Raw genomic sequence first — 27,644 nt, 5'->3', positions numbered from 1 at the left:
CACAGAACAGAAACCGGGACACACAGAGCACGAAGCGGATGCAGGGGCGTTGCTTACGGCTGCCGGTGCCACCACGCTCGAGGCATCCCCATCCCAGTTCCAGCTGTCCCCTCTGTCCCACCCACATCCCCTCCATCTGCCTGCCCCAAACCCGGCACAAATGGACCCCCAGCCACACCACAGCAGTGCCAGGGACTCCAGCAGGGCAGCAACAGGTGTGGGCTTGCTCCAACACCACCAGGATGAAGAGACGGCCCTTAGGGGGAAGCTGGGGAGCGCAGCCGGCCGGGACATGGCACCACTGGCCTCCACTCACCCCTACACCTGCCAACACAACCAGACAAACACCGCAGCTCCAGCCCTCCCTCCCTCCCCTCAGCCCACCTTGCCCAGACAAACTCTTCAAGTCTTCAATAAGAAAGTGCAAAAAATGTACACGGACACAAACCCCCGGCCCCGCCGCTCCCTCGGGGGCCGCAGCAGGCAAAGCACACTTGAAGCGGGAGCGGGACAGCGCGGCAGCGCCGGCAGCAGCAGCAGCTTGGCTTCCACGCAGGCAACGCTGGCACAATTTCCCTGCCGACCTCTGGCAACAGCGGCTCGTGGCCAGGGACAGGGGGCTGTCCCCCAGGGCTGCTGTGAGAAGAGAGGAGGGCTGTCCGTAAGCCAAATCTGGACCCTCCCCACATGCCAACCACACCGGGAGGGGCTGCAGGATCTGCTCCCACCTCCACTGTGGCTGCTGGAGGCAGAGGCCACAGTCAGATACTGGCACTGGAGGGCAGCCCAAAATGGAGCTTCCATTTAGCCCCCCATCCCTTCATGTTCCCCAGCAAACACAGAGAGGAGGAGGCATGGCCTTACCTCAGCTAGGAGCGGGAGCTGCAGGCAAAAATCATGGGAAGTGCTAAATATCTGTGGTGACAGAGGAAACACCTTGCTCACTAGTGTCCTTTGGCAGCACTCCTGGACCGCCCAAATCCACCCTCTGAATTTCTCTGCCCAAGAGCAAAACCCCAGCCTACCAGTCACATAGGGTCCCAGAGGCATCTGGCTGTAGTTGACAATCCCACCTGGCCCAGGACCACGGAAATTTGGCCCAAAGCTGTTGTTGAAGATCGGGGCAGAGCCAAAGGAGCCCTGGGGAGGCAAGGAGGGAGAAAAGACACGGGCCTGCAGCCCTGCCCTGCCCATGACCCTCTCAGTGAGGGCTCTGTGCCTGTCCCCACAGACCTGGGCAGCTGGGTCCCCTCCTCGGGTGGCCAGGCGGCTGAGGATGCTCCGCTCTGACATCTGCAGCCGGGCAGCCACGGGCGGGATGCGGGACAGCATGGAGGGCAGGCGTGTCACATCAGCCTTCATGTCACTCAGCAGCTCCTCAAGCTGGTTCAGCACTGCAAGTAAAGCAGGAGGGACCTGAGGGGATGCCTGTCAGACCCAGCAAGCTGAGAGGAGCAGGCAGCTCCTGGCTGAGAGAACACAAGATGGGGCTGGCTTGGCTCCCCAGGTGAGGGTGGGGAACCCTTCCCAGCCCTGCAGGGACATACCCTTGTGCAGGACAGCGTTGGCAGGCTTGTTCCCAGCCAGGGACTCTTTGGAGAGGTGCTGGTGGCTCTCAGCAAGGCACTCCACTTCTGCCAGCCGTGCGTTCAGAGCCATGGCCGGGTGACTGGGGTCTTGGGTCATGTTGAGGTACGCCGCCCTCCGCAGCTGCTCCTCGATCACCAGGGCCTGTTCCAGCAACTGGGAGGGGCAGAAGACAAAGATTCAGGACCAAACCCTGCCCCACTATAAACCAGTAAAAACAGAGCTCCTTGCAAAGTCCACTCCCCACTTCGCTCACGGAAGATGCTGGCAAACCCCTCTGGCTTCAGGGTGGTGCTGCTCTGGTCCTCCCAACAAGGACTCACCAGCCCTGGGCCTGCCACTCGCCTTAAAACGCCGGGCAAGGAACTTGTTCTTCATCTCCAGGTAGTTCCCCTTGTGTATCTCTGACTTGAAGGGCTCGTTCAGGATCACGTAGCGTGGGTCATTCTGGATGTCCTGCCAGCGGGCATAGCCATGGCTGGTGTGGGAGAAGGGTCAAGGGCAGAACCAGCCAGCCAACAGCCTGCCCACCACCCCACAGCAACACCACGGCCCTAAACCCTCTCCCTGCTCATCACTGCAGCTCCTACACCCCCAGAGAGGCCTCTCTCGCCACTCCACAATGACACCATGGCCCTTAACCCTCTCCCTGCTCATTACTGCAGCTCCCACACCCCCAGAGAGGCCTCTCCAGCCTCACTGCCTCCTGCTCTGCCAGGCCAAAGGGTACGTGACAATTCCTGCCAGCAGCCAGTAGTCGTGTCGGCGGTGCCAGATGTCGTAGATCTTGCCAGAGGACATGGCAGCCCTCTCCTCATTCTGCCACAGCGTGTGCAGCTCTGTGGAAGCAGGAGCAGAAGGGAGACAGCCTGGTCAGGCAGCTGGACTGCAGGTCAATGCACAGCACGTGGGCAGGGTGAGTGATGGAAGCTCTCAGGAGCACAGGCACAGTGCAGACCCAGGTCTGCTGCTGCCAGCAAAGCACCAGCCCATCCATGGCCCATCCACAAGGGTCACCTTGCTTGAACAGGTTCAGAGCCTCTGCAGCAGCTTTGCAGAACAGGCCAACACCTCACCTCTCACTCTTACCTGTGAAGCCACCGTCAGCAATGTTGAACATGAATCTGAAGTTAATGTTTCTGTCATCCTTCTTTCCCTCCTCCTCTTCCTCTTTGTCACCATTTTGCTGGGCATCACTTGGTTCCTTCTCCTCCTCCTTGCCATCCTCTGCTTGACAAACACAAAGAATTGGCCTAATTGTGCTCCACCACCAGACCCACCCATTAACAGCCCAGCCACTGCTGCAAAAGCCACCAACCCCTCCCAGCAGGTCCCTCTGTTAACACAGGCAGTGCCCACCCCAACAGGGTCTTGTTCCCACTCGTGGCTCCTGAGCACCCCTGGGGCTGGTGGCATCTCTGCCACCACACTGTGGCACGCTCTGTCACTGTGCCAGGCACTGGCCTCACCCTGGGAATTCTTCCCACTCTCCTCTCTCCAAAGCCTCATGCCTCACCTGGTTTGACTTCTTTATCCTCCCCCTTCCCTGGGCTGCTGCTCAGCTCTGCCTTCTCCAAAGGCTTCTCCTGCTCTTGAATCCCCTCGTCTGCAGGAGGGAACAGGCCTACAAGAAATGTTTGACATGGAAAGTGCTCTGCAGAGAACAACCTACTTATCTAAACAGACTTTCCCTTTTAGGTAAAGTAACTATTGTTTGTACATTCAAGATGCTCAAAGAGAACATTCTTCTGCATTTTATCAAATAAATGTATTTAGCTTTCCCTCTTCCTTGAGACATCTGAAGGAACAAATGCCCCCCAAAATGACCATTTCATGCAATTTACAACCTGCTTTTTCAGGAATTTCTGCAGGAATTTGTGACAGTCAGGTTCCCCATAGTGACACAGAGAAGACAGACAGCCTCACCTTTCACCAGAGGCTCAGAAGAAGGCTCAGCCTTTTCACAATCCTCTTGCTTCTCTTTCCTTGGCCTCTCCTTGCTGTCGCAGCTTTCTGGGGGCTCTTCACTTTCCACCTCAGCACTTGCAGGTACCTAAAGGCCAAGCACCCATCCCAGATCAGCCTCGATAGGGAGTACCCCAAGCTCCCATGCAGAGCAGGGAAAACTTCCTGGAGGAGATGCTGAGCAAAGCCACCTCACCTGGCTGTCAGACACCTTTCTGAGCTTCTGTTCCACCGGCTCCTTTTCCTCATGGAACCCCAGCTGAGCTTCTGTTTTGTCTGTAGAAAGAGCAAAGCTTGGAAGCTGTGAGCAGGGCCTGATGAGTAAAGCACCTGCAAAACCACCTGCCTGCCAAGCCAGAGGCCAGCCACAACCCCCTGGATACCTGCAAGTGCCCCTGGTCCCATGTGTGTGTGTGCTGGGCTGGCTGGGACAGGCGTGTTGGGGTCTGAAGACACAACCTCGCTGGATCTCTTGCTCTCTGGGCCCTCCAGAAGCAGGTCTGGGGTGCTGTACTTCCCATTGACATGCTCAAACTCCTGGACCTGGGACAGACACACATGGTCAGGTCAAACAGAGCAGGGACATTCCCAGCTGGTGCCACGGAGTCGGCATGTACAGGCTGCTCACCCACAGAATGACTAAGCAGCAGGATTACTGCACCCAACCCATTGTGAAACGTATCCAGAACATTCTTGAAAAGGCCCATTCATAATTTTACTCACCCACCTTCTTCCTTACTAGTGACATGACCCCGATGCGGGTGAGCACGTGCTGGCGAGAGAGCCCTTCCCGGGGAACGCCGTCCGCAAAGGTCTCAGCACCATCGGCCCCAGGCTCACACAAGTGTCTCATAAACAGGGACACATATGCCCTGCAGGGAAGCCAGACCTCAGTCCTGGCCCGTGGCCTCCCTGCCCAACCCAGCACACATGTGATCCCATCACCCATGGATGCGGGAATTCTCACCCCCAGGAAGGGAACAAGAGAATGGAACAGACACTGCCTCCCCAAAAAGAGCCCACGGTGAAGGGGTGCAGGCTCCCAGCCCTGCCTGCCTGCCAGCAGCTCTGTACCTGAACTCCTTCTCGCTCTTCCCCCGCAGATCCCGGACCAGCCAGTGGGAGTTGAAGGCGTCCTGGGGCGGCATTCCCCAGCGCATGATGGCGTTCAGGAACGCCTTGCGCTGCCGGGCGTTGAAACCCAGAACCTGCAAGAAACAGAGTGGCCTCAGCAACGCAGGGCTCCCTGGACCTCACAGCTGTACCAGGACTGATGTCCCAGTGGTTCAGCACAGAGGGATCCAGCCCTCAGGCAGCCCAGGAACAGCATTGGCCATGCTCTGGATGAGGCTCACCTCGATGTTTCCCCCAACTCTTGCCAGCAAAGGAGGGAGAGGTTTGTCTCTGTCAGTCTTCAGCTGTCTCCGTGATTGTCTTCTGCCACCTAGAGACAAGCAGCCTCAGTGATGGATGGGCCAGGCACCAAGGAGAGACACCTCATATGCCCCAGGCTCCCTGCCCTCCATCCTGATGGGAGCAGAACCCATCAGAGCATCTGCCCAGACTGCAGGGTCCCTTCCAGCCACCACTCCCCAGGCCAGGACACTCCTCTGCCCTTCCCAGGCAAGGGGGGGAACCATGCCTGGTCCTCGTGGTGGAGCAGACCACAGTCGTGCAGAGGCCAAGGAAGAAGCTGGCTGCCCTGGAAAGCTCCTCACCTGATAGAAAGCAGGGACACAGTCCCCTGAACAGAAGCCCTGGGCACACCAGTCCCTCCAACCCAGACATTCCTGATGCTTCCAAATCACAGGGGAGTATAAACAAACACATCAACTCACTCTGGCCTTCTGGCCTCTCTTCAAAGTCTTCATCCTCATCCTCAGAGCCAATGGAATACTCTGACTGGTTGTCAGAGAGCTCGTCCTGCCACTCTGCAGAACACAAGGGAGGCCTGGTGAGAGGACCCTGCCTGGGGGGCATGTGCTGGACAGGTCAGAGCCTGTTTGTGGGTATGACAGAAATTCACTGCCAGGCAGCAGGAGAGGGGGACACAGCAAGAAATCATGTTCTCATGTTTTACAGAATTAGCATTCTGTTAGGCAGTAAAAACCAACTTGAAATATTTTGCCCACAGACATGTCTTTCCTAGATTCTTCCAGCAAAACCAGAGTTTACAGACCAACAAATAAAAGGAAAACAAAAAACTTGAAAATTTCTACACTGGAAAGTTTAGGCATCTGGGAAGCACAGACCCAGGCAATCTACCAACTGCAGAGAGACACCAAGTGACAGCTCTGTCTGTCCGTGAGCCCAGTCAGCAGCCAAGCACCTGTGGCCGTACCTTGGTCCTCCTGAGAGGTGTCATTGTAGTTGACCTGCTTGCGGATTCTCTTCCCCTTGCCCAGGTTCCTGGCCAGGTCCTCCTGCTGCTGCTCATAGTGGTGCCGCAGCAGCTTCTCCCAGTAGTCAGGGTCCACATTCTCCTCTTGCTTGATGATCTCCCGTTCCACCTCCTCCTGCAGAGCCAGAGACAGGGAGCTCGAGCAGAGGGAGAGAGCAGGGAGGGTCCTGCCCCATGCAGGGACAGCAGAGGGAGCAGAGGGAACACGGAGGGGATGTACAAAGGGGTGATTGTAAGACATGATACTGATCACATTACCACACCATCCTCTTCTCTCACAACATACTGAGCCACTTTAAAGGAGCTGAGATACTCATTCATGTTCTGCAGCTCCGTGTCGTCCGTCGCATCCTGGTTTCGGTCCAAAAGCTTCGAGATGGCAGCATCGTCATAGTGGATCACACTGCTGTCATCTACATCCTTATTGTCACCTGAGAGCAGAGCCAGGGGAGCAGCAGCACAGATCAGGGGCTGGACAGTCTGCTCCAGAGCCAGGCAGGCTCGGGTGAGGGAATAAGTCCCAGCAAAGAGGGGCTACACACCTGGTGGGGTGCTGCCATGCTTTTTTTTCATGCCAGGGGTTGCTGCACCCCCTTTTGCTGACATTGTGTCTGAGAAAGGGGTAACAGCATCTGGCATTGCAATCCTCTGTCCCTGAGACACCATGCCTGTGGCACAGGGAGAGAGCAGTGAGCCCCAGCAGCTCAGAGAGAGCCCTGCCCCACACAGAGCATCCCCACCTCAACCCTCCACATCATCCAGAGAGAGCCCTGCCCCACACACAGCATCCCCACCTCACCCTCCACATCATCCAGAGAGAGCCCTGCCCCACACACAGCATCCCCACCTCACCTTCCACGTCATCCTTGAAGAGTTCCTCTGTCCCGAACTTGAGGATGTCATCCAGCTCTTGTTTGGTCATGGAGCCTGACTTGGAGCCGAGCCCCGGGCGCACCACCAGGTGTGTGAGCATCATCTTCCTCTTGGCCACCTGGGTGATGCGCTCCTCCACGGAGGCCCTGGTCACGAAGCGGTAAATCATCACCTTCTTGTTCTGCCCGATGCGGTGAGCTCTGCTGAACGCCTGCAGGCAGAGCACATTGCTGGAGAGGGTGGCCACAGGGACAACAGGGCCATGCTTCTCAGCCTCCAAGCTGCCTGAGAGGCACCCAGTTGAGGAAAGTATGAGGGAGAAGTGAGAATGTCACAGTTTTATATGCCAGGTGTCTCCTAGGCTGCAGAAGGCCAGGAGAGGGTGAGCAGAAACACCCACAAACACAGGAGAAAGTGTCAGCAGCTCTCAAGAGAAGATACTGAAATCCCAGTGAGGGTGGGCAAAGAGAGGGCACAGCCAGAGAGGTACTTACTACACAGGAAGGAAAAGGGAAAGTCAGAAACCTGGATGTCATTGTGGGGATTCCAGTCAGAATCATAAATAATGACAGTGTCGGCCGTAGCAAGGTTTATGCCCAGACCACCGGCGCGGGTGGAGAGGAGGAAGCAGAACTGCTGAGCCCCAGGAGCTGAGAACGACAAACCCAGAGGTGGGGACAGGTGAGACAGGAGGAAGCACAGCTCACAGAGAGGAGCAGCACCATTTCAGAGGGACAGAATGGCTCCCGCAGCTGACAAGCAAGAGACAGGGGTGTCAAGGAGTGAAAACACATCGCTCCCTGCAACCAGGTGCTGCAGAACCCAGCTCCAGAGCAAAGGGGAAGCTCTGTCATCTTGGAGGGAAGGGCAGGAGCCCCTCCAGCTGAACAGCTGCTGGCACACTCAGGGTTCCATGTGGGAACCAACTCAAGGGCTTAACAGCATGGTATAAGCAACCCCACCGTGCCATAGGAAGCCAGACCTGCGAGTGTAGCACTAGCTCTGGGCACTGGCAGATGCCCTGCTGCTGGCCACACACTGCCATGCCCCCCATGGCCCCCTCAGCAAGGCAGGAAGGTGGGTACCATTGAACCTGTCGATGGCCTCCTGGCGCAGCCCGCCGGTGATGCCCCCGTCGATGCGCTCGTACTTGTAGCCTTCATACTCCAGGAAATCCTCCAGCAAATCCAGCATCTTTGTCATCTACAGGGCAAGGTGACCATGGCATGAGAGGGTCTGCATGGCCAAACAGCCCTGCCTCCCCTGGGGAGCTGCCCTGCCCCAGCATGGTCCTTGCCCACAGCCCAGAGGTTTCAGTGGTGGCGGCACAGCCAACAGGCAGCTGCCAGAGGAGCAACACTCACATCCCATCTTCCACAGGCAACTCTGCCAGCAGGAAGGAATTGTGTCTGACTGTCCCTCCCCAAAGAGGAGCCTCGTGATTGTTGTCTCTTTTCTATCCTGAGCTAACAGCTCTTAAACACGACAGGCAGTCCCTCAGGAGCGAGCTGGGACAGCCCTTGCACCATTACTGCCTTGGCTGCCTGGGGGAGAAGCTGTCACCAGCTATTCTACCTATTTCTGTCTGTTCCCAGCACAAATTTCCCATACATAATTTAAACAAATTCCTTTTAAAATGCATTTATTATTATCCCTCCCTGCTCTCACCTGCGAGAAGATCAGAACTCTGTGACCGCCATCCCGCAACTTCTTCAGCATCTTTTGGAGCAGCATCAGTTTCCCAGAAGATTTCACCAAAGAATTCCCATCATAAGATCCATTGGGCAGCACAGGGGCCTCCTGTAAAGGTACCATGGTCAGTGCCCACAAGGACAACCTGCATTAACCTCATGGAGAACTTCACTTGCATTCCCAAAACAAAAAATTAAGTCCTTGTATGAAACCACTCGCATGGAAACCCACAGTGTTAACCAAAGCAGGACCATGGAAGCAGCTGCCACTCAACACTCTGAGACAGGGGACATACCACAGCTGCCACAGGGAACAGGTATGGGTGATTGCAGCACTTCTTCAGGTCCATCATGATGTTGAGCAGTGAGACCTGGTTCCCACCACCTTTCGAATTCAGGGCTTCAAAGTTCCTTGTCAGTATGAATTTGTAGTATTTCCTGCAGGAGGGTGGATGGGACAGGCACTGTGTTAGCTGGGGCAGGTGTGGGACTGGCACAAACAGGAGAACACTGAATTAAACCCCCCTAGTGAAGAGGCAAAAGGGACATTTGGAGGGTTTTTTAAGCAATTGAGCACCTAGGGCTGGGTGTTTCCAGTTGCTCTGGGCGCATCTCAGCCCTGGCAGTGAGTGGGATGGACTGAGGGGCACAGCACCTCCACCACCACCTTCTCTGGGTGCCAGCCAGGGGGAAGAAGTGACAGGCCCTTCCCTGGCAGTGCCCTGAGCTGCAGGAGATGCCACTGAGGCTGAACAGGTCAGCCCAGAGAACCAGAGCTGGGGCAGCAGCAACGCCCCAGGAACTCCAGCAGCACAGGCCACGTCCTAGTGCCAGGAATGGGAGAAGGGGATTCAGTGTTTTCTCTGTGCCCCCAGAGCCACACTGGCAGCCTCCCATGCCCCAAGCACTGCACAGAGCCCAGTTCAACCACACAGAACATTCCTCTTGGTGAGACACAAAGCACTCCCACTCTTCCTGCAGCAAGCCCCAGCAGGGTCTGACCCCTCCATCCCCAGTGACACCTCAGCATGCTGGGGGAAGCCAGGCACCCCTGGAATCACTCACTTCTGCATCTGGCTCAGCTCCACACGCACGATCAGCTCCGTCTTGGCTGGCATGTTCTTGAACACATCGGCCTTGAGCCGCCGCAGCATGTGGGGACCCAGCAGGTCGTGGAGCTTCTTGATCTGGTCCTCCTTGGAGATGTCTGCAAACTCCTCCAGGAACCCCTCCAGGTTGCTGTGGAAGCAGCAAGAGCCCCATGGCACTAAGCAACAGGGGCAGGTGAAAGCAAAGGGATCTGCAGCTTTATGAGTTAAAAACCAGGGCAGAGCTCTCAAGGCACAAGAGGAGATATCACGCTTGTGAGGAGCCACCCTGATGGCCTGGGTGAGTGCAACTTACTTAAACCTCTCTGGAGTCAGGAAATTGAGCAGGTGGAAGAGCTCTTCCAAGTTGTTCTGGAGCGGAGTCCCTGTGAGGAGCAGCTTGTAATCGATCTTGTAGCTATTCAGCACTCTAAAGAACTGGAAAAGAAATAAGTTTGGTGACAAGGGCTGCAAGGAACCATTGCGTCACTGTGGGCTCTGCAGGGTGCACATGGAGACTGAGCAGTGACCCCCATGCTGGGCACACAGAGCAGGGTGCCAGCATGTCCTGCTCCCAGCCATTCCCACTGAGCAGCAATCCCGAGTACCCCTGGGTCACATCACTTGTCTCCTCCTTGGGTGAACATCCCAGGAGCTGGAGACTGCGCTGAGCCTCAGGTAAAGGGGGAAGGAAGGAGAGGGATCAATTCCCTTCCATGATAGCAGCCAGGCTGCTGCCTCTCCTGCCGCGGAAGGGCTTTTAATGCCACAGGATGTTAAAGAGAGCAAAGAAAAAAATCACTCACAAATGCCTGGCACCTACTTTGGACTGGTTGTTCTTCAGCCTGTGTGCTTCATCCACCACCAGACAGGCCCACTCTATGGAGCCCAGCACTGCCTGGTCAATGGTGATCAGCTCATAGGACGTGAGCAGGACGTGGAACTTGATCTGGGCTTCCTTCTGGAGGAGCAGAGGGAGAGAAGAGCTGGGATAAGAGCAGCCAACAGGACAGCCTCCACCTTTGCTGCTGCTGCATGTGGTCCAAGATGAGAAGGGCTGCACTGCCCGGCACAGAGCTGAGCTGTGCCAGCAGAACACCCTAACATGAGAACCAAGCAGGGAGCTACAGAAATAGAAAAGCTGCGGCAGAAATCTGTAAAGCTCATCACAAATCTTCTGTGTTTGTAAACAATGCCAGCTTCCCTCTGTGGGAAGCTGACCAGGGACCCTCTCCAGGCCAAATTCTCCTCTCCCTTTCTTACTGGCAGGTAAGGGGAAGTGTGATGGTGTTCACAGGGGCCTTAGGATGAGGGAAGAGATGAGAATGTTGACTCCATGTTTCAGAAGGCTTGATCCATTATTTTACAATATATATTATATTAAAACTATACTAAAAGAATAGAAGAAAGGATTTCATCAGAAGGTTAGCTAAGAATAGAAAAGGAATGATAACAAAGGTTTGTGACTGACTGAGACAGTCTGGACAGCTGGACTTTGATTGGCCATTAATTAGAAACAACCGCATGAGACCAATCACAGATCCACCTGTTGCAGTCCACAGCAGCAGATAACCATTGTTTACATTTTGCTCCTGAGGCCTCTCAGATTCTCAGGAGAAAAAAATCCTAAGGAAAGGATTTTTCAGAAAACATCATGGCTACAGGGTAAGGGGCAGGCACACCCTGAGCTCCCACCTTCATCCTGAAGACCTTCTTCCCGCTGCGGATGGCGTTGTCCTCAAAAGAAAACTCATTTTCCCGGATGACCGAGCGGCTCTCCTTGTCCCCCGTGTAGGTCACCACGTAGAAGTCAGGCGCCCACATCTCAAACTCCCGCTCCCAGTTGATGATGGTGGACAGGGGGGCACTGACCAGGTACGGCCCCTTGGAGTGGCCCTGCTCAGGGAGACAGAGCCCAGGCTGATCTCCCTGAAAGATGTCTGCTAACACCAGATGGTCTTGATGCCAAACTCCAGCCCAATCAACATGACCTGGAGTAACAAAGCTGCTCCCCACACCCAACTAAAGCATTTACTAGTCCCAGTGTAGGCAATAGAAAACACACCATTGGTGCAATAGAGACTGCGTACCATAAGGGAAAGATGAAACAATAATGAAAACTAAGCTATAAACAGCAAAGATCAACCCTTGTACCTTTTGCATCATGGTCTAGCAAGAAAAACCAAGCAAAATGAATTTAAGTTTGCCATCCTGAAACCCTGGGTGCTGCACTCACCTCCTTGTACAAGGAATACAAGAACACAATGGTCTGCACTGTCTTCCCCAGCCCCATCTCATCAGCCAGGATTGTATCTGTCCCTTGTGCCCAGGAGAATCTCAGCCAGTTGAGCCCTTCCAGCTGGTAAGGGTGCAGCGTGCCTCCCGTGGCATCGATGTACCACGGCTGCTTGTCAAACTTCACTGTAGGCTGAAAGGAGAGCCAGGGCACAGAGCAGTGAAAACCACCTGCCCCTCCTTCCCCCGCACCCAAGCACGTCCCTCTTTAGGGCTGTAACATCCAACAGCTCCAAAAGAGACACAGACACCATCCCTGGCACAGCCCAGGCTCCTCACAGCAACACCACTCCAGAACTTGCAATGGAAACAAGGTTCCCAAAGGAACCAGAGAAGGGCACAGACAGTCCTCTCTCCCTCCAGGTTCCCATGCCACCACACAATCCCCACCACTCTCACTCACATCCACAAGAGGTGTTTCTGGAGGCTTTTCCAGCTTCTCCTCTTTCAGCTTTTTCCCTTTCTTGTTCAGCTTCTTCAGAGGGCGCGTGTCCTCCCCCAGCATCAGCTCCCTGTGACAGCCAGCACACGTCAGGGATGGCAGGGGCTCCAAGCCAAGGGACAGAAACACCTCCCACACCCCCTTTCCCCTCTCCCCACAGAAGCTCTCCTGTTAGCACGGACACTCATTGATTTTCCCCTCTCAACAGTCCACAGAGTCTCCAGAATGAAGAACAGCAAACTCAGAGTACTGTGGTTTTCCCCCAAAACAGGCAGCATGGCCAAGGAGACCATGAATGTCATGGCAGTGCAGACACAGGGGAAGGGGAGCAGAGGCTGGAAAAGAGGAGGTGAGATTGCCCAGCAGCCCCAAAATAGCACATCAGGAGGGACAGCCTTCATCAGTGCTGGGGCACTGCTCTTTGAAGAGAAATCACTGCAAGCAGCGTCAATGTGCTCAAAATGGGGCACCTCTGTGTCCGCCTTGTCCCAAACCCCTGCAGGGGCTGCCCTGGCTCTGCCCAGCTCTCCCAGCTCATACCTGTGGTTCCAGTAGAGGAGTTTGAGGTTCTCATAGTAGGGGATGTCTATGTCATCGATCTCCCAGGTGCACTGGTCATAGGGCAGGTCCTTCCACTTGATCAGGTAATGGATGTCTCCCTTCTTATCAAAGCTGCAACACAGGGCACAGAAAGCTGATCAGGGAATGCCACCAGCCCCTGGGAGCAGCTCACTGTGATCTGCTTCTGCAGAGATGGATGCTTCATCCTCTGCCTTTACCTACAGACCAGGACATCCAAACTGAGGTAGAGAAAGTATCAACACTTGCAACAGAAATGTCTATTCACCTCTGAGTGTGTCAAACTATTAAGCTTTACAGGCTGCTTTTCCTCTCCACTAACAACCTCATTTCCCTGTTTCACCAGGCCTGGATGGATACCAGTGCTTCCCCTCTCACCTGCAGCATTCACCACTCTATGAATTTCTGCTCACACCAAAAACAGAATAAACACATTTCCATGTGTGACTCTTTGCCTACAGGGAAACCTGCTGCCTTCTTAGTGGACAAGGTACAGCTCACATGAAAATCAGACAGGCAGCTTTAGTTCTTTCCTGCCACACAGCCTTCCAGCAGAGCTGCTGCTGCTGCTTGGCATTTCAAGTTGCCACTTGAAATGTAGAAATTGAACAAAAACACATCTCCAGCCACTCAATGCAGAAAGCCCATCGGCACAGCACATCTCATTCACAGGGAATTTCTTCTACAGAAAAGAAATATAAATGTCAATGTCTGTAAGGGAATCAGCCACAAGCTGACTCTTCCCCTGAGCATCAGAATTTACAGAATGGTTAGGCTGCAACAGGACCCAAACAGTATGACTGGAGAGAGTGGAACACTGTGCATTCACCTTTAGGAAATTGGCTATAACTCTATTTTTAATATGAAACATAGCAGAAATGAAAATAAGGCAGCATGGATCCCCTTCCAGCCTCAACCTCAGCCCAGAAGTAAACCTCCAAGGAAGAGAGACCTCAACAGAGATCAGCAGCTGAAATCCCACCAGCCTAAGGTTTTGGCCTTGCAGAAGGATGGCAGAATTTCCCCCAGGCTCCTGACCTGTGGTTCAGGATGCGGTGGATCATCATCCACTCAGGTTTGATGCTTGGAAAATTGGGAAATTGGCTATAACTCTATTTTTAATATGAAACATAGCAGAAATGAAAATAAGGCAGCATGGATCCCCTTCCAGCCTCAGCTTCAGCCTAGAAACAAACCTCCAAGGAAGAGAGACCTCAGCAGAGACCAGAAATTGAAATCCCACCAGCCCAAGGTTCTGGCCCTGCAGAAGGATGGCACAATCTCCCTCAGGCTCCTGACCTGTGGTTCAGGATGCGGTGGATCATCATCCACTCGGGTTTGATGCCGTAGCGGTAGAACCGCTCCTCCATCTTGGCATACTGGGGGTCCTTGTTCTTCCTCTTCTCCCTCTGGCTGTCCTCGTCCCCAGAGCCGTAGTCGAAGGCCGGTGGCTCGTCCATGTCGTTCTTGCGCTGGTAGTTGCGGTACATGACGGTGTGGTACAGCTCCAGCTGCAGCACAGGGGAGCCACGCTCAGCCCGGGGCACCGCGCACAGGGCTGGGTGAGGGCTCTGCACCAACGCCACCTGGGCTCACCTGCAGCTCCTTGACCCAGGAGCAGTGCCAGTAGGACAGGCCGGCCCATTTCACAAAGAACTCTCGCTCCGGGATCCCCTCCAGCGCCTTGGGCGGCGGCAGCGCCGGCTGCTGCGGGGCGGCGGCGGGCGGCGGCGGGGCGGGCGGCTCCCTCCACACCCAGTGCAGGATGCGCTGCACCTTGCCCTTCAGGGGAGGGCACTGGGGGCACAGGGACAAACAGGGAAGAGTTTAAGGTGAGATCCTGTCAGGGAACACAGGGAAATGGGGGCAGAAAGGGGAGCTCAGTTCTGGGCGGACAGGAGCCAGCACAGGGCGCCTGAGAAATCTCCGTGACAATTCTGCATCCCCCATGGGGGGGATTGAGATGAGCCATTCTGGTCGTGCCACCAGGCAGAAAAGGCCCCTCTCTACAGGCCACATATGGAACAAGGCTTGACATCCCATCAGAAACCATCCTGAGAAGCTGCCAGCCAGCAATTCCCACAGGTAGACCACAGAGGCAGCAGAACCTTCCAGAGGTTCTGGTTGCACCCTGCACCCTCAGGCACAGGCACCTGGCAGTGACGCTCCTCAAAGAGGGGTTTGGGGCACAGGGCAGGGCTGTGAGGGGCAGCAGCAGCTGAGCAGGCAGGTGTGGGAGCAGGGACAGAGTAAGGAAAGGGAATGGAACACTCACAGTACAGCGTGGGCAGAGCCATTCCCCGTTTGGGATCTCTGGCAGTGGCGGGTTCAGGCAGTGGAGGTGGTAGGAGGACGGGCAGGTGTCACAGCACAACAGCTCCCCTCCGTCCTTACACACCCTGCAGAACTCCATGTGGTCATCCTCCTCCTCCTCCTCGCCACCATCCTCTTCCTCCTCCTCCTCCTCCTTCGGCTCCCACTGGATGCCCTCCTTCTCCTGGGGAAGCACAGCCAGTGTAACCCGAGGGTTTCCCCCACCAGGCCACCCACTCCCAGGGGACCCCGACCCCACTCACGCAGTGGGGGCAGCTCCACTTGCCCTCGGGGGCCTTCTCCAGCTCGGGGTCCAGGCACACCAGGTGGTAGGCGCGGGGACAGGTGTCACACAGGATGATCTCCCCGCCCTGCTGGCACACCTCGCAGTAGTCCTGGTGGTCGGTCTCGTAGCCGTCCCCCTCTTCAACTGCAAGCAAGGGACAGGGGACAGTCAGAGGGGTGGCAGAGCAGCCAGCTCTCCCGGACGGAATGGGACACGTGCTCCTCTACCACACAGTTAAGGAAATAAGGACAGCATTTCACCTCAGACCCCTCCTGTTAATTCCCACTACCTCTCTGTCCCTCAGCAGCACAGTTCACCTTTGCACACAGCATCATCATCTCACCTCTGTCTCTCTTTCTCTCTCCACACTGTATCATCCTTTGGTTCCTTCAGGCTCTCAATGGAGAATGCCAGAACCTGGAGAGGTTGCAAGGGAGGCCGGTCAGAGAAACCTCCCCAGGCACCAGCACCAAACGCACCATGCAAGGGTGACACGGCCAAGGACAGGACTCCTCTCCTGGGACTACTCTGCTCTTCCTCAGGGCTCCCTGGCACACAGGCAGGAGCACTCTCAACACAGCATGGAAGGGAAAAGGAGCAGAGAAATGAGGCCTTGCAAGGGCCAGAATGGCTCATCTCAATTCCCAGCTCCGCCACAAACTCCTGGCATGGAACTCCAACCTTGCACTCCTCCAGCATGCAGCAGGAGCTGCCTACCTCCAGCACCAGGGCCCTCACAAGGCCACAAAGCCACAAGCAATGCCCTTCACACACCAGACATGGGGCCAGCCAGCCAGCCCAGCCTCACCACCCAACGGGGAGGTTGGCCAGTGTCACACCCTAACTGATCCCCAGCCCAGAAGCTGCCCTTCCATTTCTTGGAGGCAAAAATCCATCAGAAAAGCTAAGAAGCCAAAGGATGCTGTGCCTGGATCTGAACTATCTCATCCCAAACAAGGACACAAGACAGAAAAGCAACGTGCTCAGCACAGGGGGCTGCTCTGCAGAGCAGCATGAGGACAGAGGTGCCATGGCACAACATCCACCCAGGAAGGGATGAAGGGACACACACACAAATGTGGTCACACTGGCAGATCCTGACAGATCCCTTCCATGGCTCACATGCCTCCCTGTCCCTGCATGGCTGCCACAGCTCTGCCACCTGCCTCTGCCTGACTGCACAGCTCACACAGACAAAGCATCCCTCACCTCCACACGGCCTCACCCACAGCCTGCCCTGCTCTGCTGGGAGCCCGCCACAAGCCACATCTCTCCAGGGGCTGCTCCTCAGAAAATCACTTCCCTGGAGACCCCACAAACTCCTGGCAGGCACGAGCCCCCCAGCAGCAGCAGGGCCTGGGCACCAAGAGAGCACCTCACACTCCACTCACACAGACAGGCACGGGCACATCCTCAGTGCCAACACAGCCCGGAGCTGCACGGGCCAGGGGAGCACCACCAGAACAGGGAGATGCAAACAGAACAGGAACAGAGTACAAAGGATGGCCTACTCCTCTTTTTCTTTTTCCTCTTCTTCCCTCTCTTCCCCAGCCCAGCTGAGCACTCGGAGCGCACGGAGCTGCTGTTGATGCTGGCGCTGTCAAAGTCAGATTCCTCCCGTTCCTCCTCTTCGCTCTGCAGAGGGAAAAAGCAAAGCACACCCAGTCCAAGTGACATCCCAGCTGTCATTCCACTGCTGGGACTGTTCTCCTGGAGAGGAACAAGCCTATAATCCCACTCTGTGCATCCAAAGGCCCCTTTTCCCAGATCCTGGCAGAACTTTGCTCCCTCTCTCTCTTTTGACACCCATTTCAGCCCTCCTATGTCCATGCATGCAGATATTCACACTTGACATGAAAGGGGTCAAAGCAGGCCCAGCATTCCATGGAGTCAAAACATAATAATGCATCTGAATTCTTACTCAAGCATGCAAATCCCCAGCCTGCACACTCCTAACCAGGCGCTCAGGCTCCTCCTGCTCTTTGTGACTCTCTGGAAGGTAAACCTGTGGCTCTAGAGCACGGGAGGAATTTTTTGTGACACATGATTGAAAATCTGCAGCAATGAGTGGCTCCTGCCCTTCAACACATGGATGTGCTTGCAAACAGGTTGTGTTATGGAAATTAGAGCTGGAACTGCAAGACAGTGAGCTGAGGGTGTTGTGACCGTGTTCACAGGGGTCTTAGGATGAGGGAAGAGATGAGGATCTGACTCCATGTTTCAGAAGGCTTGATTCATTATTTTATTATATATATTATATTAAAACTACACTAAAAGAAGAAAGGATTTCATCAGAAGGCTAGCTAAGAATAGAAAAAAGAAAAAGAAAGAATAATAACTAAAGCCTGTGGCTCGGACTCTCTGTCCGAGCCAACTCACTGTGATTGGCCATTCATTAGAAACAACTAACATGGGCCAATCACAGATCTACTTGTTGCACTCCACAGCAGCAGACAACCATTGTTTACATTTTCTTCTTGAAGCTTCTCAGCTTCTCAAGTGGAAAAATCTTAAAGAAAGGATTTTTCATAAAAGATGTCTGTGACAGGGTGTTTGACCAATATTATTAACCCCTAGAAAAGCCCCACCTCCAATCACTTGTTATCTAAGGAAATTATTCTTTAAAATGCTGTTAACTCCTTGAAGCACTCCTGATAGTGGTGCACTGAGAAGAGCCCAGCGAGCTGTGGCTGGGCAGCTCCAGCAATGCCACGGGACTCCAGCTGCCGTGGGCAGGCCCTGCTAATGCAATTAGAGCATCCCAGCATTCTCTGGGATGCACGGTTCAGCTGCAGTGCAAGCCCTGAAGAATTCCTTTGCAAATGAAATCTGAAATGATGGCATTATCACCCGCACTGCTGAAAGTAAACAGGGTCATGTGGTTTTAGCAAAAGATGCGGCCAGACACGAGTCCCACAAATCTGAGCCTGGACATGAGTGAAGGGGATGTGATCAGGGTCCCAAAAAGGGGCACAGGTGAGGTTGTGACACCCCTGACGTGGGGTGGGTGTACCTCCCCAACAAGGGCTTGTCCCAGTACTTCCCTCCCAGACCCAAAGCCCTGCAAACTTACAGAGGAGCCCTTTTTCCTTTTGCTGGAGATTCCTCCAAACCGAAATTTCAAGCCTGCCATCTTTTTCCCTTTCCCCTTTTTCTTCCCGTCTTTGGAGCCCTTGATTTTCTTCCGTACACCTGGACCTGCAGAAATTGAAAATTTATCTGTTACTCTACAAACAACTGTCACCAAATCACCCCCCAGCGCAGCAGAACAGCAACTTCCCAAGGCAGAACATGACACCCTCTACTTTCCCACTACTGCTCAGCTTAATTAATTGCCACAAATTGCCAAACATCCAGCAGACCCAGAGGCTTAATCTGCCATGCTTCATGAACCATGAAGAGGTTCAAGGACCTCTGCAAGGCCAACGGGAGCTGCAGACATCACTCTGGTATAGGAATGTGCCCCCTGTTGACAAAACTATAATTTTGTCCCTTTAAATAGGAGAGAAGCCCAGAAGTTTCTCTTCTCAATTAGGTAAAAAGACATCTCATAAGCCTAAGAGACTCCACCTCAAACTTAAGGACAGCTAAATGGACAGAAGCCAAAAAGTCCCACCTAGGCAATTTACTAGAAAAAGAAGAGAACAAAGAAACTAATTGCTTTTGTGAGGTGTTTTACCAGGAGCAAGGACCTCTTGCACCTGGATCGGTTTTTCTCTGTTATTTTGCCTTTTATTGAACCTTTTTGTTTCCAACACTGCAACAGGAGCCATCCAGCTGATTTTATGCCTCCAAAGGTAGCTGAGACATCTTAGGTGAGTTATTTTAGGTGAGACCTCCAAGATCTTATGAGACCTGGCTGGAGGTTGCTCCTATTACCCTCTGGCACCCTCTTTTCCTCCTCGGTTTGCCGAAACTTGTGCTTAGCAGCCTTGTGTGCCAGCTCTGCTGGCAAGAGCAGCCCCTACAAGCGCTACCCACCCTTTCCCTCCTTGGTCTTGGCCTTCCTGATGACGGTGGGCAGGGCAGAGGGCTGGGGGCTGGCGGGGAGCCCCGGGGAGGTGGTGACAGTCTCCACAGCCGCAGCCACAGCGGCCGCGGCCGCCGCCGCCGAGCTGCCCTTGAAGGGGTTGTTGGCACTGAACTCTCGCCACTTGGCGCCCAGCACCGTCATCATCTTGGACATGGGGATCTTGGGGTTCTTCTTGGCAATCAGAGGCCTGCAGGGGACAGGGGGAACCACGATTAGCAGTGCTGTGTGGTGTGTCTGCTCCTGCATTCATGTGCTGGTGCTTCAGCCCAAAAGATGTGGCAGGGTAAGATATGGTATTTCGGCCCAAAAGATGTGGGTGGGTAAGATGTGATGCTTCAGCCCAAAAGGTGTGGTAGAGTGAAATTCCCAGCAGGAGTTTCATGGGGAAGCAGCAGAAAGCAGAGCTTCCTTAAGCAAATGTAGGCAAGGGAGGAGCACACCTAAATCTCCTCAGAGACTTCCCTTCCTGAAATACCTCTCTGAAAGGCTCATGGTACAAGCAGAAATTCATTAACACTGTTTTCTCATTAAACTTTTCAAATAAGCATACACAAAATATGGGGCTTTGGAGAGCAGGAGAGACAAATGCTTCAGCTGTTTCCAGTCAATCCTCCAAATAAATGGAGTTCCGAGATATGAGTTGGGAGGAAGAAGAGACAAGGAGCTGGTGATGCAGAACTGAGTTCACAGCTTCATCTGCTGACTGAGCAATGCCCAAACCTCCCACCAGGACCACAGCTCCCTACCTGAGGAACTGGCTGAAAGCCTTGTAATTGGTCAGAGTATGGTAATCCTCTTCTGAGAAAACGTAATCTACGTCATCAAGACCCCATTCCTCCATGAGCTGGGCTGAGCTCTTGGGCTCCTGGAGATTTAGAGAGTCATCATTAATGCAAACTCTGCAGAGGAGCAGCACAAGGCTGGCTCTGCCATGTGCTCCATATCTCCCCAGTCAGTGATATGCAGGGATTTGTTTCTGGGATTTATGGAATAGCACACGCAAGCGATTAACAAATTAATGCTTCCTGCAGTCCCAAGAAACAAATTAACAAGGCACCATGGAAATGCTCCCCACTATGTAAAACTATACGAGGCCTTGGCAGGTTTCACAGCTCCAAGAAGCTCAATTTCTCCCTGCACTGAAGATAAGTACCAAGAAAATAGAATTTCTCCTGTCTCAGTCATCCACCTGCAGCCTCATCCTTGCCAAACCCAAGGGTTTCTCATGAAACCCTCAACTCCCCTTGTCCAAGCCTGGCTTCAGGCACTAGCACCAGCTCTTTTGTACCTTTAAACTTCCATCATCATTGTCATCCTCCTCTTCCTCCTTCTTCTTCCGTTTTGGCTTTTTCTCCTTCTTGTCTTTCAGTTTTTTCTTCTTCTTTTTGTTGGGAGAATAGTCGCTCCCTTCGCTTTCCGATTTCTCCTCCATCTCCTCTTCATTTTCTGACATTTCATCATTGCTCCCCTAAAACAAAAAGGGACAGTGAAGGAAAAAGCCTGTCCCCACTTCACTCTCCTCCCACATGAAACTGCCCATCTCCAGTGGGTACATTCTCCTTCCCCACAGTCAGAAAGGAGCAGGCTTCAATGGCTACACTCTGCTGGAAGAGCAGGGACTGCCCAGGGGATCTTTTTATTTCTGGAGAGATCATGACCCACTGCTCAACATTGACTGTAACAGAATTAATTGCCACCCCAAGGAATGTGGCTGCTTGAGGGGCAGAGCACTCAGGTAACTCCCTGGGCTGCCAACACACACAGCCAGGGCATGTCCAGCTGTGACAGTGTTCACAGGGGTCTGAGGATGAGGGAAGAGATGAGGATCTGACTCCATGTTTCAGAAGGCTTGATTTATTATTTTATGATATATATTATATTAAAACTATACTAAAAGAAGAGAAGAAAGGATTTCATCAGAAGACTAGCTAAGAATAGAAAAAGAAAGAATGATAACAAAGGCTTGTGTCTCGGACAGAAAGTCTGAGCCAGCTGACTGTGATTGGCCATTAATTAGAAACATCCAACATGGACCAATCAAAGATCCACCTGTTGCATTCCACAGCAGCAGATAACCATTGTTTACATTTTGCTCTTGAGGCTTCTCATCTTGTCAGTAGGAAAAATCCTAAAGAAAAGACTTTTCATAAAAGATGTCTGTGACATCCAGCCTCCTACCAACCAGCACACCCAAACCCTTCTCAGCAGGGCTGCTCATCACCCAGCCTGGATTGATATCAGGGACTGCCATGATCCAGGTGCAGCACCTGCACATGGTTCTGTTGAACCGCACGAGGTTCCCTCCCTGCTTGTCCATGTCCCTGGGGGCACTGAGAGGCACCAGGGCTCGGCAGGACTGAGGGACGGGCTCCAGCCAGGACTGCGGACAGCGCCCAGCCCCATCCCGGCTCCCTCTGCCCCTCCTGCCCGGGATGCTGATCCTCGGAGCAGCCCGCGCCTCTCCTTCAGCAGGGTTAGGAACAGCTGGAATTGGGCACAGGATAATTGGTTTCCATGGGAACTGCTGCAGTACAGGTTGAATCTCCCTCTCCGCTGCCTTCCCTGCCAAGGACCTTCATCTGCCGGTGCTGGGGTTCCAAACACAGCCTGGTTGTTCCGAGCGGGTTTTTTCCGCAGGATTCGTGCACTGCGTCCAGCTCTGGCAAATTCCCACGGCAGGGCAGCCCAGATAATACCCAGGGACCACAGCAAGCACAGGCACTGGGCTCACACCACAGCCTGCACTTCACTCCCACCCTCCTCTTGCAGGGTCCTAGTTGCTGGAAGCTTTAGATTTGGAGAAATCCAGCAAATTTTGGCAATTTTTAGCTTGGCACCACCCTGTTGGCCAGGGTGAGTGGCCGCAAACTGAGGCCATTTTCCATGGGAAAAAGAAGTTACTTCCACAGGGTCTGTGGATCAGATTAAAGATGGTATTTGGGGCTCTAAGGGCCTGCCTGGTCCTAGTTGCTGGCAGCTTTAGACTTGGAGAAATCCAGCAAAGTTTGGCAATTTCTACCTGGGCACCGCCCTGTTGGCCACGGCGACTGACTGCAAACAGAGGCCATTTTCCATGGGAAAAAGAAGTCATTTGAGAGAGTCCTCTAGCAGGGGTAAGGCTCATCTGCCCCCAAAACTCTCGAGAAGGAAAAGGAAGCCCCATCTTTTACGCCCAGACCATGAGGACAGCCTGGGTGTTGCTTCATGCCAACAGCTCCAGCTTCTCCCTGGCTTTGACAGAGGAGGGGACAGTCTCCCCCAAGTGGAATCTGGTTAGAGCTGCCCACACAAAGCATTAATTTTAAAAAATGGAGGCTCTCAGCCTGTTGTCTCCTCCCAAGCTCAGCAGCAGCCAGGCTCATCACAAGCTGCACACATGGCTGCAGGGCTCAGGCAGGTCAGCAGCAACAGCAAAGGGGCAGAGGTGAAAATACCTTGGAGCTGTGTTTTATTTTCTCCCTCTCAGAAAACAGCATAGGGAAAAAACTGTGCCTAAGAACAGGAGAGGCAGAGGGGGCAGAGGGTCTGTGTGGTATCTGCAGAAAGAGAACATCACCATGGCCACAAGAAAAACAAGCTTCCTTGGGGCCACGATGGAAACAAGCTTCCGTGGGGCCAGCAAGAGGCAGTGCAGGATGGAATCACCTGTCTTCAAACCAGCAGCTCATCACACTCCTGCCCATAGCACAAGCACTTCAATGCAATTCCTCATCCAGCCCCTCTGTTTACAGCTCCCTTGGCAAGGGGGGTGTCATGACCCTTCTTTCCATCCACAGAGACCCAAGAGCTGCTTGCCAGCAGCACCGAGCTGCTGCCTCTGTGCCACAGCCCCCTGTCAGAAAATGCAGTGTTACCTCCTTCTTCCTCCTCTTGATTTTGGCAGCCTTGCCATCTTTCAGCTTCTTGGATTTCTTCTTTTTCTGTACCACAACTTGGTCTTCTGCAAAAAACTCATCCAATCCTTCCAGCACCCCATCATCTTCTTCTGGGGACAAAAGGGACAGCTCACATGGACAGACTGCACAGGCACAGGACAGCATGCTCACCATGACAGAGGAGCACAACTGAGCAGCAGCTTCAGGCCACAGGACTCAGAGCTCTGTGGCCTCTCCTGCAAGGTGAAAGCACTTTGGCTTTTACCTTTCTGATGCCCAGGTAGAGCTCACAAAAACAGTGAGTGCAGGAGAGGAAGGGCTCATGAAGAAAATGGGTGCCAGAGTTGCCAGGCTGTTCTGGGCTGCTCTCACAGCTCAGGGACCCAGCCCTGGGCAGAGGCACTGATGCCAGTGCACACCTCCCTTCTCATCATTACCTCCCCAAACCCAGGGCATCCCATCCAGTCTTCACACAGCTTTATGCCTGTGTCTTTATGTTTGATTTCTGAGCTCACAGAGCAACACCACTTTGGGGTGGTTAGGATGCATTGATCACTTGACTTCTGAGAGGCCCTGGCACTGCCCAGAGCAGCTCTGGATGCTCCATCCCTGGAAGTGCACAAGATCAGGCTGGACAGGGCTTGGAGCAACTTGGGACAGTGGAAAGTGTCCCTGCCATGGCAGGGGGTGGCACTGGATGCTCTTTAAGATCCCTCCCAACCCAACCCATCCTGGGATTCCATGATTCACTGATTCATGCTGTGCTGCTTTAGGTCTGACAGGGTGGGCTCCGCTGCACCAAGCCCAGCCCGGGGAACCAGCCGGTCCACGGGCACGGTCCGAAGGGGAACCGGCTACTGATGAGGAGCCGGCACAGAGCGCTCCGGTCCAGGGAGCGCGGACAGCGGGGATCGCCCGCGGCACGGCCGGACCCACGGGGATGGGAGCGATGCCACCGCCCCGCCCGCGCCCCCTGCCCTCCGCCTCCTCCTACCCGACACGTCCTCCTCGTTGTCCGCGTCGTCCAGCAGGTCGCGGGCGGCCGGCGGGCCCCGCATGCCGGGCGGGGCAGCGCCCGCCCCGGGCCGAGCGCCGGGGCCGAGCCGGGTGCGGCCGCTCCGCGCCAAGATGGCGAGAGCCGACCCCGCCCCCGGGACACGCCCCCGCCACGCCCATCATGGCCTGAGCCACGCCCCCGGCCACACCCCCCGCCCGCCGCTCCCCGAAAAGCCCCAAATCCCCCCAAAACGACCCCCGGAGCCGCAGCCGCCACCGAGCACGGGCTATGAACAACTCTGCTGCTGTTTATTGCAGAAAAGTGAAACTGTACAAAATGGCCGTCAGCAGCGGCGGGGCTCAATCCTCTTCTTCCTCCTCCTCCTCATCCTGGTTGATCTGGAAGTAGCGCAGCTCGTAGCTCTCCTTGCTGTTGGCCACCACGCGCAGCCAGTCCCGCAGGTTGTTCTTCTTCAGGTACTTCTTGGTCAGGTACTTGAGGTACCTGTGGGAGAGGCATGGCTGACAGCAGTGCCCCTCTGCCCCCTGCCAGACCCCCAGAAGCCATTTTGGCTAATAAATCTTTATTCCCTTGTCCAGCAGGACCAACACATCCCACTGGCCACCTCTTAGCACAGCCCTTTCCAGGAAACACCAGGAACAACCCTTCCAGGAACACTGCAACCCGGGGAATCACACCACAATGCCATAACACAGGTCCTGGGAGATCATTCTTGCCCCAACAAGGCTGTGACCCCAGTGCCTTGCACCCATCCCAGAGGGAATGTCCCCTGGGATGGTGGGTACCCGCTGCTGGGATGTGCCAGGTGTGGCAGCAACATGGAGCAGCAGCGCTGGGAGAAGGGCAGGTGCTCACGGGGCAGGGCACGCCCACCACCCACACAGCTCTGCTTTTCCCAGCTGGCTCCTGAGCCACCTCTGCCGTGGCACAACGCCGGGATGCCCGTGCCAGCCCAAGGACAGGCAGCCAGGAGAGGCAGGCAGAGGGCCAGAGCACCACAGGACAAGGGGAACAATGTGGCACACCTTGGCACAACCACACTTTGCTGATGTCGGCCCAAGGAGGACCAAAAGATGAACAACCTGAGAGACCTTGTCTGCAGATACCCCTAAACTGTCCCCTCAGCCCCTTCTGGCTGCAGGCCCCTCACTGCCCAGCCCAGCAGCCTTCCCAGCTGGAATATTGAACACATTCCTCTCTCATAGATCTCGGAAGAGCAGCCACTCAGTGAGTGCCAGGTACCACAAAGTCCTGCATTGGGACGTCTCTTCCCTGGCAGCTCCGCCTGCCACAGGCTCAGTGCACACTGGGCATCCCCTGCCAAGGGCCACCTGTGGCCACACTGCCCAAGGGCCCAGCAGGACTCTGGCCTGCCCCAGCTCACCTCTTGGAGAAGGGCACCTCTGACGTGACCGTGATCTTGCTCTTGCTCCTCTCGATGGTCACCACGCCCCCGCCCAGGTTTCCCGCTTTGCCGTTCACCTTGATCCGTTCCTGCAGGAACTGCTCCTGCAGGAGAACACAGCTGTGAGCTGGGGCCACAACTCCCAGGGCTGGCACAGCCCCCAGGGCTGGCTGTGCCTGCTGCTCTGGGGCTGGGGACAGACACCAGCATCCCCATAGCTCCGGAGAGCTCAGGCCACGCTAATCCAACCCATCAAAGCCACACCTGGGTGAGGTGCTCAGGCCTGAACGTATCGACCTGGCGTGGTGGGGATGTTCCTGCCCTCCAAGGGGACAGTCAGGACAGTGGGGTCAGGCTCCTCTGAGCTCCCCTCAGCCCCAAGCTTGCCAAGGTCCCTGCTGGAGTGCAGTGCGGACAGGCATAGGCTCATAACACCAAACTTTAGCATCCATGCCTCACTACATCCCTGCCATGACCCAAACTTACCCAGCACAGATAGACAGGAAAACTGCCCATCGACAGGGACAACGCATGTGCTTTAACAACAAGGTGTCCCAAACCCAACCTCATCCCCAGCCTCAGCGCTCCCTGTTGCTCTGCCCATGGGATGGCCTCAAGGGAGCAGGGCAGAGCCGAGGGAAGGCCAGGGATGTTCGAGGCCGCTGGGAGAGGAGCATCACCCTGGGAAGGCCCCCGAGAGCGGCGGAGCCATCACGGCTCCCGGGGAGGCCCCGAACTCACGAAGTTGGCGGCGTCCATGATTCCATCCTCGACGGGGTGCGTGCAGTCCAGCGTGAACTTCAGAACCTGCTTCTTTTTCTTACCACCTTTCGCCGCTGGCTTCTTCTGCTGCAGGGGGAGAGAGAGCGACGGTGAGCGAGAGAGAAAGGGCGGGGGAGCGCCCTGAGGGACGGCGGGGAGGGGCCGGGCCGAGCCCCGGGCTGGCGGCGAGGGGAAAGGCCCGGGCCTGGATTGGGATCGGGCACAGCGCGGGGGGAACGGGACTCGCCCGCTGCCCGCCCTCACGGCCCGGATGGCCGGCGGGAGTCGCGTGGGGCCGCGGGAAGGCGCGGGAGGGCCAGGCCGGGCCCCACGCGGAAAGCAGCGGGCGGGGGCAGGCGGCGGGGCTGGGACGGGCGGCGGGGGTGCCGGGGGCTCGGGGCCGGGCAGGGGGTGTCCCGGTGGCGGCGGGGGCAGGCTCGGGGCGGCGGGGGCCGGTGCCGGTGCCGCGCTCACTCACCGCGGGCGCCATGGCGGCTCCGCGCGAGGCAGAAAGGGAGCGCGGCCCGCGCGCCTGCGCACAACCGCGCTCCGGCCGTCTCAACAGAGCGCCGATAGCGTCGATCCCTTCCGGTCGCAGCCGCGCAGGGAGCCTGCGAGCGGACAGTGATGCCTGGAAGGGCGGGGCAGGCGCGGGGGCCGGGCTGTGGGCGGGGCTGGGTGTGGGCGTGGCCTGTGGGGAGCGGGGGCGGAGCCTGCGGAGCGCGGGGAGCGGCACGTGCGGAGTGCGGGCACCGGAGCATCACCGGGAACGGGGTGAGCACCGGGCACGGAGCGGCCCCCGCAACCCGGAGTGACCCCCGCGCACACCGGAGCGACCCCCGCACACCGGAGCGACCCCCGCGCCCCGAGGGACCCCAGCACCCCGGAGCGACCCCCGCGCCCCGGAGTGACCCCCCCGCACACCGGGAGCCTCACGGAGTGACCCCCACACCCTGTGGCTGCTCACTTCACACAGCGTTACCCTGCACAGTGGGAACTTCACTGTGCATGGAGCGATCCCGCACACGGCG

The 27,644-nt window shown here is 55.6% G+C and overlaps 2 protein-coding genes across 2 annotated transcripts; both read right to left on the bottom strand.

Moving 5' to 3' along the window:
• Positions 1 to 401: 401 nt before the first annotated feature.
• On the bottom strand, positions 402 to 24,546 carry CHD5 (chromodomain helicase DNA binding protein 5). The gene is made up of 42 exons (XM_058818616.1): positions 24,423 to 24,546; positions 23,408 to 23,538; positions 20,842 to 21,021; positions 20,300 to 20,418; positions 19,502 to 19,740; positions 18,594 to 18,718; positions 17,032 to 17,155; positions 15,498 to 15,664; positions 15,197 to 15,418; positions 14,518 to 14,718; positions 14,221 to 14,432; positions 12,883 to 13,014; positions 12,304 to 12,412; positions 11,842 to 12,033; positions 11,301 to 11,501; positions 10,429 to 10,566; positions 9,922 to 10,043; positions 9,583 to 9,756; positions 8,814 to 8,955; positions 8,495 to 8,626; positions 7,912 to 8,029; positions 7,352 to 7,476; positions 6,806 to 7,037; positions 6,496 to 6,621; positions 6,212 to 6,384; positions 5,894 to 6,068; positions 5,391 to 5,483; positions 4,908 to 4,996; positions 4,627 to 4,760; positions 4,280 to 4,424; positions 3,936 to 4,095; positions 3,749 to 3,828; positions 3,514 to 3,640; positions 3,104 to 3,211; positions 2,677 to 2,814; positions 2,318 to 2,426; positions 1,933 to 2,065; positions 1,548 to 1,743; positions 1,234 to 1,394; positions 1,026 to 1,140; positions 865 to 915; positions 402 to 636 (listed from the first exon to the last, which is right to left on the bottom strand). Exons 1-41 carry the CDS (start codon positions 24,484 to 24,486, stop codon positions 908 to 910), a joined length of 5,871 nt encoding a protein of 1,956 aa, XP_058674599.1. The 5' UTR covers positions 24,487 to 24,546; the 3' UTR covers positions 402 to 636; positions 865 to 907.
• A 166-nt stretch (positions 24,547 to 24,712) lies between these two features.
• RPL22 (ribosomal protein L22) lies at positions 24,713 to 27,220 on the bottom strand. Its single transcript, XM_058818751.1, has 4 exons — positions 27,092 to 27,220; positions 26,593 to 26,700; positions 25,831 to 25,955; positions 24,713 to 24,929 (listed from the first exon to the last, which is right to left on the bottom strand). Exons 1-4 carry the CDS (start codon positions 27,101 to 27,103, stop codon positions 24,785 to 24,787), a joined length of 390 nt encoding a protein of 129 aa, XP_058674734.1. The 5' UTR covers positions 27,104 to 27,220; the 3' UTR covers positions 24,713 to 24,784.
• Between the last annotated feature and the right edge of the window lie 424 nt (positions 27,221 to 27,644).

The sequence above is a fragment of the Ammospiza caudacuta genome, chromosome 22 (assembly GCF_027887145.1).
Source record: "Ammospiza caudacuta isolate bAmmCau1 chromosome 22, bAmmCau1.pri, whole genome shotgun sequence".
Classification (NCBI taxonomy): Eukaryota; Metazoa; Chordata; class Aves; order Passeriformes; family Passerellidae; genus Ammospiza; species Ammospiza caudacuta.
The sequence above is the reverse complement of the archived record's forward strand: the minus strand, read 5'-3'. Positions and strand labels throughout refer to the sequence as shown.

What these genes read in the sequence shown, in the direction of transcription:
- CHD5 (XM_058818616.1), bottom strand. Translation starts at nt 24,486, where the DNA reads ATGCGGGGCCCGCCGGCCGCCCGCGACCTGCTGGACGACGCGGACAAC. An exon ending in TTCTGAGCCTCTGGTGAAAG is followed by an intron (nt 3,212 to 3,513) that starts GTGAGGCTGTCT and finishes CATTTCTTGTAG; the next exon opens with GCCTGTTCCCTCCTGCAGAC. An exon ending in GGATAAAGAAGTCAAACCAG is followed by an intron (nt 2,815 to 3,103) that starts GTGAGGCATGAG and finishes TTTGTCAAGCAG; the next exon opens with AGGATGGCAAGGAGGAGGAG.
- RPL22 (XM_058818751.1), bottom strand. An exon ending in TCATGGACGCCGCCAACTTC is followed by an intron (nt 25,956 to 26,592) that starts GTGAGTTCGGGG and finishes GTTCTCCTGCAG; the next exon opens with GAGCAGTTCCTGCAGGAACG. An exon ending in GAGGTGCCCTTCTCCAAGAG is followed by an intron (nt 24,930 to 25,830) that starts GTGAGCTGGGGC and finishes CCTCTCCCACAG; the next exon opens with GTACCTCAAGTACCTGACCA.